At 52.3% G+C, this 13,824-nt stretch overlaps 1 protein-coding gene across 2 annotated transcripts in view; it reads left to right on the top strand.

Annotated features, from left to right (window-relative positions):
- STARD9 (StAR related lipid transfer domain containing 9) overlaps window positions 1–13,824 on the top strand; it is a 123,282-nt gene that overhangs the window by 82,492 nt on the left and 26,966 nt on the right. For both annotated transcript variants that reach the window (XM_082618569.1, XM_082618570.1), the window contains exons 16-22: window positions 220–399; window positions 3,960–4,011; window positions 4,345–4,482; window positions 5,190–5,272; window positions 5,392–5,495; window positions 10,661–11,761; window positions 13,465–13,739. In XM_082618569.1, the coding sequence (XP_082474695.1) occupies window positions 220–399; window positions 3,960–4,011; window positions 4,345–4,482; window positions 5,190–5,272; window positions 5,392–5,495; window positions 10,661–11,761; window positions 13,465–13,739 (1,933 nt within the window). The remainder of the gene's footprint in view (window positions 1–219; window positions 400–3,959; window positions 4,012–4,344; window positions 4,483–5,189; window positions 5,273–5,391; window positions 5,496–10,660; window positions 11,762–13,464; window positions 13,740–13,824) is intronic.

The following is a 13,824-nucleotide window of genomic DNA, read 5'->3' as shown; positions in this document are numbered from 1 at the left end:
TTTATTGAGTTTCTATTTATAAAAGTAACAGTTGCTTTTCGAGGAAAACTTAGAAAACAGAGAGAGCTCACAGAGGTGCAGGGGCCCATGTGCGGCCTTGAATAGTCACGGGGAGGAAAGTGAGCAAGTCATGCCGTGAGGAATTGGGCCAGGATGGCGCTGGACCGTTCATCTGCTCCCTGTACTGAGTGTTCAAGACCACCTCCTCTGTCTCCTCAGATTGACCAGCTGACTAAAGACTGGGCCCATAAGTGGAACGAGTGGAAGGCCCTCGTGGAGCATTACAGAGTGGACATCAACAGGAGGAGGGCTGGGCTGGTCATTGACTCCAGCCTGCCACACCTGATGGCCTTGGAGGACGATGTGCTCAGCACAGGTGTCGTGCTGTATCACCTCAAGGTGAGCGGGCAGGGCGCGCCCCCCTCTCTCCTTAAGCCGTTGGCCCCAGAGGTCAGGGAGGGAAAAGCCGGCAGCATCCAAAGCCGCAGAGCTGCCCTCAGGTGTGCCCTCAGGAAACTGGGCCTGCCAACCAACTGTGATCTGTTTTGTTTTTGTATGAATACAGCAGAAGACTAGTAATCAGAACAGTCATTTGGTTTTCAGCTGCTGCTCCTGTCGCTCTTACTTTTGTTTTCTATGCCTAAATATCCTTGTTTTAAAGTAAGAATAATGCTGCTTGTATTCCTTATCCGGCTTCCTGAAGCACAGGAGTGCAGTCATGGGGGTGAAATCCTAACCTCGAAATCCCGGCAGCGCTCCTGAGTGCTCCCCGCAAATACAGGCTGCTCACAGATGGCTTTCAGAGGCTAAAGGGATCAAAAGATCTGAAACAGTTCCCTTCCCGTACTTTCCCACTTCATTCAACCCCGCTTCTCCATTACTAGGTTTGCCTGGGAAAGAAGAGAGGAAAGAGGGAGTCGATTTAGGAAGCTTCAAGAAAGCGTGCAGGAGTCCAGAGAGCTGGGGGGTGAGGGGTGACCAGGGCGTGACATGCAGCCACCCCCAGAAAACAGAGTGATGCGAAGGCCTTCCACAGAGACCTCGCTGCCCTGGGTCTTTGTCACCTGGAGGCCGGGGCCTTACTTCTGAATGAAGTGTTTTGAGGGTTAGTGACCCACGTAATCTCATCTCCTATCCTCATCAAAAGTGTCCTCCTATAGAAGGACAGTCCCCATGGATGTGGCTGAACATACTTTACATGGCCCAAATCCCTGTGCTCACTGAAAATCCAGTCTTCATTTTCATAGTTGTCCCCAGCACGTTAAACTGACATTTAACAGGAACAGCGTTTATGGGATGTGTGACGCTGCTGTCATCCCTGGAGAAATCCGGTTGCTGTTGCTGCAGTACATGTGGTGGGAAGATGTCGGCAAGTCTCACACATTTAGAAAGTCTGTGTTCTGAGGATAAGCCCTCGGGGAAGTTGTCAGAGACTGAGCCTCCCAGACAGAAGGTTAAAGTAGCTTCTTTTTTTGACACAGTATAAATCATCTCAGTGAAAATGCCTCAGGCAGAAGTGGCTGTTACCTTAATAACAAATCTGAACACCAAAGGCTATCCATCGTTCCATTTGTCAGAACCATGGGGAGAGGTTGGAGGTCAAGGAGAGACCAGATGGATCAAAATGCTCAGTATTTGAGTAGAACTGATCTGAGATATTGATTGGAGGTGGAGTGAGTGGATGAAGTTAGACGTCAAGTGGCAGAGCTTAGGGTAGCCGCAGAGGGTTGAAGGATGTTGGGGAGATTGGGTTGGAGGCGGGAGATGGACGATGCTGGAGTGCTGGTGTCCTTGCCAAGTCAGTGCACTGGGGGTCACTCCCTCCCTCATGTTCTGGACGTGAACCTGGGGAAACAGGATTTCAGTCTACTTCTAATCATGGCATTTCTGCAAGTTTTGTACCCATTTCCCCCCTTTTTGTTTGTTTAGATCCTGGTTTGGGTAGTAGTATAACAGTAGTCACTCAAGATTCTCTGTTTTTATTTGCTAAGTTGGCTCCAGACCCAGAACTAGTCCCTTGTGGTGGCCTGGGAGCTGTTTGCCTGAGTCACCTTGGGAGGCTCCTTCGGTGGGGAGCGGGCAGCAGGAAGGGAGGGTGGAGCAGGTTACTGACACCCTGGACTTGGTCTCACAACTGCCTCTGTGCCGCTGCCCCTCCCAATAAACAGGCGTAAAGAGGCAGAGGGGCAGCGGGCACAGGCGCCAGCTCAGCCCGTGTTAAAGGAGATGCCAGCGCGTTTTTGGGTAGTTTCTGCTCTGCAGATCTAGAAGTTGGGATGTGCTGTGTCCTTTATTCCTTTGGGAGGAATGTGCCTCATCATCAGGGCTGACTTTGAGCCCCTGAGAGTGGTCTTGACCCCCCTCCCTTGATTCTGGATGGCCGTGTCTGGAGACCGGCATCCGTTGGATCGTGTGATCCTCAGTGGCTGAGCGGAAAAGCCTGGGCTCTGGCTCGTTGTGGGTGTGTGGGGGGAGCCAGAGCCTTGTTCATTCCGTCCAGGGGTCTTTCTCCTCAAGCAATTTTGGGAGAGCTACAGGGCCCTCCTTTCTGGCTGCTGATAGTGAAGCCTAGTGCAGAACATTCCAGTCACTTCAAAAACATCGGACACCGGGCAGGTGGTTTGGCGAGGTTGGAAACACGTGGGCACAGGACCTGAAGAGACCTGAATTCTAGCCAGGGTCGTCCTACTTAGTGGGTGGGCTCCCTGGGCAGCTTATCCCCTGTCAGCTTCAGATTCCTGATTGTAATACCTACACTCTGGGTTGTTAGAGGATTAAATGAGAGCTATCTGTAAAGCACTCGGCGCAGTGCCCGAGACATAGGGAATAGTTAGTCAGTAAATGATAAATACATATCTTGGGCTTCCCTGGTGGTGCAGTGGTTAAGAATCCGCCTGCCAATGCAGGGGACACGGGTTCGAGCCCTGGTCCGGGAAGATCCCACATGCCGCGGAGCAGCTAAGTCCGTGCGCTACAACTACTGAACCTGTGCTCTAGAGCCTGTGAGCCACAACTACTGAAGCCCGTGCGCCACAACTACTGAGCCTGCACTCTAGAGCCCGCCAACCACAACCACTGAGCCCGCGTGCCTAGAGCCCATGCTCCACAACAAGAGAAGCCACCGCAGTGAGAAGCCCGCGCACTGCAACAAACAGTAGCCCCTCGCTCTCCACAGCTAGACAAAGCCCGTGCACAGCAACGAAGACCCAATGCAGCCAAAAATAAATAAATTAATTTTAAAAAGATAAATACGTATCTAAACTCGCATCTCTGTTGCCGTGTTGCTGCCTTCCTCAAACAGAGCTATGTGGTCTTAAACTGCATTGTTACAGTCCAGCAAGGGCCAAAGGCCTTGTCTTCTACTAACCCAGTGATTCATTGATACTAACTCCAGTTTCCCCCTCCTCTCTTGTACTCTCTTCCAGTCTTTTTTGATTCTAGATGTGCTTTTCTCCTTTTTGTGCTTTACTCTTCTTAGAATCTGGTGTCTGTTAAACTTCATCTGCGGACCAAGAAGGTAAAAATCCTGTGCTTCCATACAGCATCCTAGAAGGCGTGTCTCTTTGAGACTGACTGGACCAAACTTGGACCACATTAACCTTAAGCCCAGGGAGAAAGCTATACCCATGTGCCCACTTCCTCAGACTAGAGAAGCTCTGACGGCCTAACTCCAGGCTATGGGACAGAAAGGAACCGGCCAGCCCTAGTTGGACTTTGCAAAAAGCTGGTGCTGCTTAGTCATGCATTTTTCTGACCCCACCCTCTCAGGGGCTTCCTGGGCTGCAGCGTGAGTGGGCAGAGCAGTCAGAACAGCCTGGAGCAAAGCTGAGAAGTGGTGTGGAAAAGGCTGGGTTGGGCATGGGAGGACAGTGATGACGCTCAAACAGGTGGGCTCTCCTTTGGGGGTAGGGCTGCGTCCCTTTTTATTCTCATTAAAATGGCTTTGTTTTTCCCTTTAGGAGGGGACAACAAAAATAGGAAGGATTGACTCAGACCAGGAACAGGACATTGGTGAGTGACAGAGCATATGGGCCCGATGCTCCGTGGCAGGTATTCATGCTGGATGGGTTTCTTCAGAGGAACGTGGTGGTGCTCTGAGAGGAAGGAATCTTTGAGGTCTGAGGGGCCGCTCCTCTTTCCGTGACAGGTTGTGGGTCTGGGACATGATAGGAGGAGACCCACACGGTGGGATGATCCAGGTCTGGGTGGTTTCAGGCGGTGGCTCTTGCTCTCCTGTCATGATGTGAGGTCTTCCAGATGTGGATTCTGATCTCATCAGAAGACTGGAGGAGGTGTTTCCCTGGGCTGTGCCTCCACCCAAGTGACCCCCGCCCCCTTCTGTAGTCCTGCAGGGTCAGTGGATCGAGAGAGACCATTGCACTATCACCAGCGCCTGTGGGGTCGTCATTCTGCGGCCTGCCCGCGGGGCCCGCTGCACAGTCAATGGCCGGGAGGTCACCGCCTCCTGCCGTCTGACCCAAGGTAGGGCCCCCTACAGCCCGGTTTATGCCAGGATGAGTGATCGGTGAGCTCCATTCTCATGGGCCAGACCCAGAGAGCTCAGTGAGGCAGGCTTTAATGATGGAACACCCAGCCTCTGCACCCAGGGTTCTGAAGATTCCCTAATACAGTCCTCTTCCCATAAACAAAGAAGCCCCAGTTCCGGGGCTCCAGAGTAGAGAGTGACTCTCTGAAATTAGTACCTGTGTTTGTTAGCTCTGTGTCCTTGGGAAAGTCTCTGAGCCTCAATTTCCTATAAAATAGGAGTAATAATAAAATCGTTGTGAGGACTGAATGAGCTAATCTGTGTAATGTTCTTGGCAGTGTTCTTGGCACTTAGAAAACATCCCTTATCATGATTATTGTCACTATTACCACTACTATTAATCTATTCAGATTCTGTCTGTCCTTTGAGGCTGAGCTTGGATACCCCCTCTTCAACGAAGCATTCCCTCACTACTCCCCCTGGAGCTCATCTTGCTTTCCTTGGGAATACCAGAGCTCCTTCTGTTCATCTCGTTAATTCAGTACATACGTTGTACGGTATCCAATGAATACATATCTTATTGACTCAGCTAAATTATCAACTTGTGGGGGCAGGACTTTGTGCCCCAGAACAGTGGCCTGCACGTTACATGTGCTCAGAACACGAGCTGTGCATTGAATTCGCATCGGTCTCTGTGCCACAGGAGCAGTCATAACCCTGGGGAAAGCACAGAAGTTCCGATTCAACCACCCCGCAGAGGCCGCCGTCCTTCGGCAGAGGAGGCAGGTGAGCACATGGTGTTTCCACGTGGCTCCTGGCCTCCCCGCTTCTCCTTTCTGGAGGGGGTCCAGCTTTGTCTGGGCCTGTTGGGATGGGGGTGATGATGCTTCCTTCCTTGTCTGCAGGTTGGAGAGACTGTTGGTAGCAGTGGCTCTCTGGAGTGGCTGGATTTGGACGGAGATGTCACTGCCTCCCGGATGGGTCTTTGCCCTTTGCTTGGGAAGGAAAGGTAAGAGACAGCTGCTCCTTCTGCTGTGGGACGTTTTGGTTTTGCTTTTTAATTCATTAAAACGTGGAGTGGGGAGGAGATGAGTGTAGCAGCCAAGCTCAGAATGAGGCCTGGTCTGAACCAACGTGGGCAAGTGTTCTGAGGACACTGAGCTAGCCGCTCAGCTGGTGGTTGGCAGGGTAGTGGTCGTGGCCTTCATTCATTTCCCCTTGGGTATTGCAACTTTCTTCATCACTGAAAGAGGTATATATCATGATGTTTCCTGTGGCCACCTTCCTCTGTCAACAGGATTTACACCTGATGTGTCTGGATATCTTTGCTGCTTTTGGACCTACCTCTTTAAATTCTATTAACCCCTTTAAATTCTGGCCTGCCTGTGTGTGAGCTCACGTGTGTGTCAGTTAGCTCCAGGACTGTGACTTCCTCTGAGTTTTTAAAGTTACTGTGGGATTGAGAAGCCTCTTTTCCTCATAACTGTGGGTCCAGTACTATGCATGAGGGGCAGGAACTCCAGGACCAACATGAAAATATCTCGGGGCTCTGCCCTGTGCTACTCACTTCACCTGCCTTGAGACTGTGGAGTGTGGGTCCGAGTTTTCTACATGATTCATAGGAACTGCTTTTCTTCTTCATAGTCATTCTTTATCCATTTCTGCATAGGAGCCCCCTCCCAGATTGAGATGCCTTGTGGGTTGGATCCTGGGAATAGTGGTGTCCTCCTGTTCTGAAAGCCACAGTGGCTCGTACCTTGGAGACTTCCTATAGAAAATGTCAGCAGGGGACCCGGTACCTGTGAGACCCCTGGTGTGGGGGGCTGTCCAGCACCATGTGCACAGGGTGCCTGGGAGGGTTCTCATGGCCCTTGGTCCCCTGCTGCTCTTTCCTCAGGCCAGGAGCCTTGATGGCAGCTGAGGATAGCCTTGGGGCAGACCTCGGTGGTGAGATGTTGGATGAGGACAGGAGTGCTCTGAGGCAGGTAGTACGAGCAGCAGGCAGGTGCTCACAGGAGGGCTGCTGACGACCAGAGGACGATGCTCCAGGGCCTAAGGGAGGATGGTCAGTGTTGGGTGACTGTGGGCCCTGAGGGGTGACATAGGGTGGAGCATATCAAGATCAAGGTAGACTCAGGACTGAGGCCGGGGCTCTTGTTTGTCAGAGTGGCCTCCCTTTTTGTAGTGAAGTCATGAAAGGAGGCTTTGTCTTAGGTCAGTTCTGTTGGGAAGTCGCACTGAGGTTGTGTTTTTCCCAAAGTCCAGAGGTCTACAGGGAACGGTTCTGCAACTTAAAGACCCGTGGATGCTGAAGAGATACGTTGGAGTTGGGTAAAGCGGCCTTACCTCCTGGCTCTACGACAGAAAAGCTGTGTGACCTTAGGCAAGCTACTGGCTTGAGAGGTGAGCCTATTGGCTCACCTCTAAGTAGGGATGCTACCGTCTCCCTCCCAGGGGTCCTCGTGACACGGCTTGAAAGAGCGAGTGCACATGGAATGCTTTGCCCAGTGCCCGACACCCCACAGCACCGCTGCCGGGAGGCCCTCGCGGCAGGGTCTGCCCGGGAAGGTGGCCTCCCTTTTGCTTTCCTTTCCTCCCACCTTGCCCCAGTGGACCCATCCACCCCAGAGAACACCGGGCTTCTGCCTTTTTAAGGTCTTCTCAGGCTCTCTAGCCCCATGGGCATGGACGTGACCTTTCAGTCGCACCAAGAATGCACCCTTTCATGCAGAGGACAGAGAGGGGCTGGAGAAGCAGGCTTCTCCCCCTCACTGCCTTCGCTCTTAAGCTCCAGCTCTGGGAGCCTGTGGGCCGGGCCGGTCCTGCCCAGCTACCATTGCCAGCACACGTGCGCCAGCCCCTGGCAGCAGCGGGTGGTGTGGGCTCAAGCCTCTGAGCGGGCAGAGGGGCCGGGAGAGAAAGTGAGTGTGCGGAGCCCTGCACGTTGTCAGCAGGGCTCCCCGTCTGGGCTTGTGTCTCCATGAGGGTCTCTCATATGCTCTTGGGTGGGGTCGGCTCCAAAGTCTCCCCGTGTCCTAGGTTTCCTTTCCGTCCTCTTTCTCTCTGGATGGATGCTTCTCTGGTGGGGAGCCTGTGAAGCCAGAGCTGACTCCAGAGCAGGGGAAGTTGGCCTGTCGGCCTCCTTTTCTCCCTGCAGCAGTGAGTGATCTGGACCTGAGAGCAGTTTGTCCTTGAAAACTGTTGTCTGTGTTCTTGGCATTTTCCTCCTGGGAATTTTGAGAGCTTAGCCTTAAGTGCCTAGAGCCCGGGGGACACTGTTGCTGTGGCCACAGTCTCTGCCACCTCAGCGAGTAGGTGCCATTGCATTTCTGCTGTGGAAGCTGCCAGAGCCGAGCAGCCGGAGGGCGCGATGGAGCCCTGGCAGCAGCTGGGGATGCTGGAGTCCCCCAGGGAGAAGGGCATCATCTGAGAGGGACAGAGGTCCCTGGCTGCAGGTTACTGAAGGCTGGCACTCGGTGATCTACCCAACATACAGCATTAGGTCGGCGTGTTCTTTTTCAGATGCTCTCGGGGAACTTGGCTGATGTACTCAGCACAGGAGACATTTTCAGTCTGAAGGTGTATGGCTCCTCGGACAAACGTGCATGTCTGTGGGGCTTCTCCCAGACTGCCTCTCCTTGCGGGCTTGCGGCTGCTATGGAGGAAGCTGTATTGGGTCTGTAGAAGCTGACAGGCTGGCTACAGCTTTCCCCGGGGAAGGGTGGAGGAGCTCTCTTCTAGGGAGAAGCAGATTGTAAATCTGAGGGTCCGGGGACAGTCAGAGAAGGAAGTTGAACACTCTCAGGGAATTCAGAATAAAGATCTCCTTCCTACCCCTTGTATCTGATGGTGTAGATCTTAGCTGGGTGTGTCTGAGACCCTCTGATGGGCTCAGGTTTGTAATTCAGCCGTGTCTGTGGTCAGACATAATTTGGAGCTGTGATGCAGGCGTGATACATATAAATATATGTGTGAAATGTTTTCCATTAACTGCTTTTTCTGTTTGTGTGGCGCTAACCGGCTTCTTGTTCCAGTTGCTATCCCTTGGCCCTTGCCTTATGTGTGACGAATGGCGCCTTTCCTGTTTTCTGTATCTTCCACTCTTGTATGTTGCCCTTTTGCCCACAGCAGCCAGCAGCCGTCTTCCCCAGAGCACGCTCACACAGGTGCCTGGGCCCCTTCTGATTCCTGGACTCACTGTGGATTGAGTCACCTCCCAGCCTCCTTTCCAGAGAGGAGCCTGCTGTTGTGTCAGCTCCCACCCACGCCCCCATCCATCTATGCACTCTCCCACCCGTCCCTCCTTCACTGTTCTCCTAAGGCTACATTAAGATATCTTAATTTCTTCTAAGACAGAGACAGCAGACTTTCTGTGAAGGGCCAGGTTGTGCTGTAGGCTTCGCCGCAGCTATTCCGCTGTGCCAGTGAGGCACGGAAGCCCCTGAGACGATACGTAAACCACGCGTGTGGCTGTGTTCCAATAACTTGATTCACAAAAGCAGGCAGCGCACCATTTAGCCCACAGGCTGTAGTTTGGGGACCTCTGCTTTCATTCTGCTCTACAAAGTGGTAAACCTCCTAAGTGGAATGGACCCCTCAGAGCACACTGCTCAGGCGGTTTGCCGTCTGCTTCTAGTGTCAAGTCACTTAGAGAATCTCCAAGCCTGAGAGCCGTGGCCTCCTGGGGCTGGAATGAGGGCCGAGGGCAGGATAAGCGAGGCTGGCTGGGGCTTTTGTGTCGGTCTCCAGCAGACCCTGACCCTTCCCAGACGCTCCCCTTCCCAGCCCGGAACGGAGCCTGGTGCATTTGGCTCTTTTTGAAACCTGAATGACAGGGACGGAGAGGCCCTGCAGAAACAGCATGGGAGGCCCTTGCATAGAAGTCATGTGTGACCTAGGGAGAGGTTAGCATGAGAGGAGAAGCTGTCAGTCTTCAGAGGAAGGCTCTGACTTACCCATGGTCACACAAGAACCTGGTGGCAGAGTAAAAGCATGACTGTAGTCTAGAATTTTTTTTTTTTCCAGTGGAGGTGCCAGGGATTGAGCCCGGGTCCTCATGCAAGCCAAGAGAACCTTTTTAAAAATTATTTATTTATTTATTTTTGGCTGCTTTGGGTCTTCGTTGCTGTTCATGGCCTTTCTCTAGTTGCAGCTAGCGGGTGCGCGGGCTTCTCACTGCGGTGTCTTCTCTTGTTGTGGAGCACGGGCTCTAGGCATGCTGGCTTCAGTAGTTGTGGCTCCTGGGCTCTAGAGCGCAGGCTCCATAGTTGTGGCGCACGGGCTTAGTTGCTCCGCGGCATGTGGGACCTTCCCAGGCCAGGGCTCGAACCCATGTCCCCTGCATTGGCAGGTGGATTCTTAACCACTGTGCCACCAGGGAAGTCCCAAGAAAACCTTTTAAAATTTTGTATTATTGGAAAATTTTAAATACACTACAAATGATCAACTCATGGCTAATCTTGTTTCATTTATATCCCCAACTCCTCCCCACTGGATCTAAACAAATCTTGGACAGTTTCACCAGTAAACGTGTCAGCATGTATCTCTGAAAGGTGTGGCCGAGTCTAAAGCTCTTGAACCCTTGTCCAGGGCTCGTTCACCGAGAACAGCCCTTGAGTGGAGACCAGCTCTCCCCTGGGGCTCCTGCTGCACACACAGGTTGGCGTGCGTCTGAGTTCCCTCTCCTCCTACTACCACATCAAGAGGGTTTCTGCTTTAGGAGTGGAGGTACAGTAGTGATCACTGAACATGGAGGAGAGGGTTTCCATTCCCACAGTGTTTCTGGAGCTTCTGCTCTAGTCTAGTTACAACAGATTTTTAGCAGATACCTTTTTATTCTTTTTTAAAGGACAAAGTTTCTTGATTTAGCTAAGATGTTGTGTTTCCTAAAAACAGCCGCTTTACTTTCCTGGTTATTTTCCTTAACCAAAATGAACTTGTGTTTCTGCTAAACCCACAGTCTAAGAATATGCTAGTCTCAGGACTGTTCTCCCCTCCCGCACTGTGACATCATGAGCTGCCTGTGACACCGTGCCTGTGTGTCCCAAGTTGCCAGAAGTCCAAAGCCCTCTCCGCCCTGTTGAATGCAGGGCTCTCTGGGAGGGGCTGAGGCCGTGGAGGTGTGTGCTGAGCTGGGTTTACATTTCCCCCGGGTAACCCCGGCCCCTGTGACAGGAAAGCGCTGGGAGAGCAGAGTGACAAGGACCACAGGCCACCAAGGTCTGGAGAGACACCCTGCGGAGCCCAGATTCAGCAGCAGCGGCTGTGCTTCGTGGGGGATTTGAGGCAGCGAATCCTAGAGGGACAGATTAGAGCCAAACAGGAACGGGAACTGGACGGTACGTGTGCCAGCCGGCAGGTTAAAGACGGTAGGAGCCTGCTTCCCCTTCCCATCTCTCCACACCGCCCCGGCCTTCTGTATTCTCTCCTTTGTTTTCTTTGTGATACGATGGAATCTTTGGAATTAGGGGTTCTCTCCCCTCTTTTAGAGACCAGAGGCTCTTACACGGGGCTGGAAGCAAGAATAAGGAAGCGACCTTCCTCACTGCCCTCATGCACGCTTGTCCAGGTTCTGCTGCCGGCCCTAGCGTGTGCCCGCTGCCCTGCTGAGGCCCGGGGCTTCGTCCACGTGCCCTGTGGTCAGGGGGCCCGGCACTGCTGCCCCAGAGGGCCATGTGGCCCTCATCCCGCCACATCACCCTGGCCAGCTCTTCACTCTGTGCAGGTGCAGCTGTGGCTGGAGGTGCCTGAGTCCAGGGAGGGAGGACGGGCTGACCTTCTCTCAGGGTGTTTTTGGTTCGCAGACCAGCAGTGGCTGCTCAGAGAAGGGACCTGGCGGGCCGGCTTGCAGCAGCAGCTACAGCAAGACCGTGTAGAAGAGAAAGAACTTGTAGCCGCTGTTCCATCTGATTCATGGTGCCAGACAGACCCTGAGACTCAGCCATCCCCCCTGGTCCAAAGCCAAAAGAGGGTGGTGCACCCGCAGCTCCTGCGGAGACTAGCGCTTTGGGTGGCGCAGCGGAACGGCCGGCAGAGAAGGGTCTCGTTCCAGCTGAAGAGGATCATCGAGAAGCCGAGGCTGCTGGAGGCCCACAGGAGACTGGAACAGCTCAGGGAGCTGTGCTGGCTCCAGGATGACTGCCCCCGGAGGCCCCCCTTCCCGGCTCCCTGCCCTGGTGCCCTGGTCCCAGGGCCTCAGCGTAGAAGCAGATCAACAAGTTGCAGTTCTTTGAGCCTCCGAAGGCCCTGCAGCCGGCACTCGGCCCAACTGCGCAGGTACAGCCAGCGGAGGCCGCCTCGGGGCACTGGCTGAGGTTTACAGCCTTGTTGCAGCGATCTTTACCTCCTGGGGCCTCAGTTTCCTCCATATGTGAAATGGAAAGATGTGTCTACTCTTCTCTTCCTCACCCCTTTTTCTCCTGATCACTCTCTTCTTTCTCTGTAGTTGATGTCTTCTAAGATTTTCCCTGCCCCCACTCTGAGGGGCAGCTCTTGCCTCTTTGATCATATCTGCTGAGGGAGAATCTCAGCCTCATTTTCCATGTGCTCTAGACCCTGACTACCCACATACGTCTCCTTGTGTGTGTCCTGCCGCCACTCTGTCTCCTATTGCCTCAGACCGCACTCTTCCTCCCTCCCCTCCCCTCCCACCCGACCTGCTGGCTCCAGTCAGTTTCCCAGACCACCTACCATGCTGAGCAAGTGAAACACTCTCTTTCTGACTCCTGGGTTCATTTTGGGATCCTCCTTGTTTCTTTTCTCCTTCACTCCTCACATTCAGTCAAGGTGAGGATATGTTATCTCCCAGACTGCTTGGAGCAGACGACTCTGTCTACCTCTATATCCTCCAGGCCTAGCGCAGGGCCTTGCCCATATTAGGTGCCCAATTAATGTCTATTACTGTTATGTTTGCTTACCAATCTGGTCTTTAGAGTACTAGGTAGGCTTTTTTGTGTTTAAGTTTTATTATGAAAACATTTCCAACATACACAAAGTTGAGAGAGTTGTGTACCTGTCACCCACGTTCAGCAAATGTCGAGATTTACCATGCTTGCTTTGTCTCCCCTCCTTCCTTTTTCTGATGAAGCATTTTAAAGCAACTTCTAGATGTGATGTCATTTCAATCCTACATCAAGTATACACTTCTGAAAAATAAGAAGTTTTCTTATAACCACATTGTCATCACACCCAACAAAATTAAGGTTAATTATTCAGTATAATCAAAAACTTAGGCCATATTCAAATTTCTCTAATTGCCTCAAAATATATATTTATAGTTAATTGAAATTAAGATCCAATAGAATTTACACACTGCATGTGGCTGTTATGTCTTTTAAGTTTCTTTTAATCATGCTTTTTAAAAATTTCTTCGGGCTTCCCTGGTGGCACAGTGGTTGAGAGTCTGCCTGCCGATGCAGGGGACACAGGTTCGTGCCCCGGTCCGGGAGGATCCCACATGCCGCAGAGCGGCTGGGCCCGTGAGCCATGGCCGCTGAGTCTGCGCGTCCAGAGCCTGTGCTCCGCAATGGGAGAGGCCACAACAGTGAGAGGCCCGCGTACCGCAAAAAAAAATTTCTTCATATCATTGATTTGTTAAAGAAAGCGGGTGAATTCTGTAAAATGTACTCCTTTATAGATTTGTCTGTTTGATTGCTTGTAGTGCCATTTAAGTTATTCTTCAGTTCCTCATGTTGGAAGTTTTCCCTAAAGGCGTGATTAGATCCAGATTCAGTTCAACATTTTTGTAAGATAAAGAAAATGAGGAACAGAGTGTACCTGGTGCTTCTTTGAGAGCCAAGACTATAGTCTGTAGTTTCCTTATATACCTATAGAGCTGACCCCAAAGGCTATAGGGGACAGTGACATTGACCTAGTTTTAAACCTCTTTCAGGGCAAACTAAGTGGGACTTTATATTCCTTCTGTCAGCAGGAAGTAGGGACCTCTTACTTTTCTGAGATGGCTTTCCTTGTTTCCACAGCGTTTTCCTGAATTGGGATCCCTCCACCACGTTACCTCCTATGCCTGACCGTACTGAGCAATTATCAGAGAAAATCCCATCAGAAGAGTACTTGTCCCAGGCTGCTTATTACCCCCCAAGGAAAGGGCATTTCATCAAGCATGCCCTCCATTCCTCAGGCGAGGGGCAGCTCTGCACAGCCAGGAAGGCCCTGGCCAGGAAGGGAGCCTCAGCCTCTGGCACCTGCCTCACTGAGAGCTGCGAGTCTGCCAGTGTCCAAGAAAGGGAGAGAGTGGGTAAGCAGCCCTGTCAGATGGTGGCCCAGAGTTTCACAGCTAACAAGCTAAAGCCGTGGGATAAGCCAGAGGTCCTCACCCCTTC

Source organism: Mesoplodon mirus (genome assembly GCF_964341445.2).
Source record: "Mesoplodon mirus genome assembly, chromosome: 4".
Classification (NCBI taxonomy): domain Eukaryota; kingdom Metazoa; phylum Chordata; class Mammalia; order Artiodactyla; family Ziphiidae; genus Mesoplodon; species Mesoplodon mirus.
Note: the sequence above shows the minus strand (reverse complement) of the source record. Positions and strands in the feature narration are given on the sequence as shown.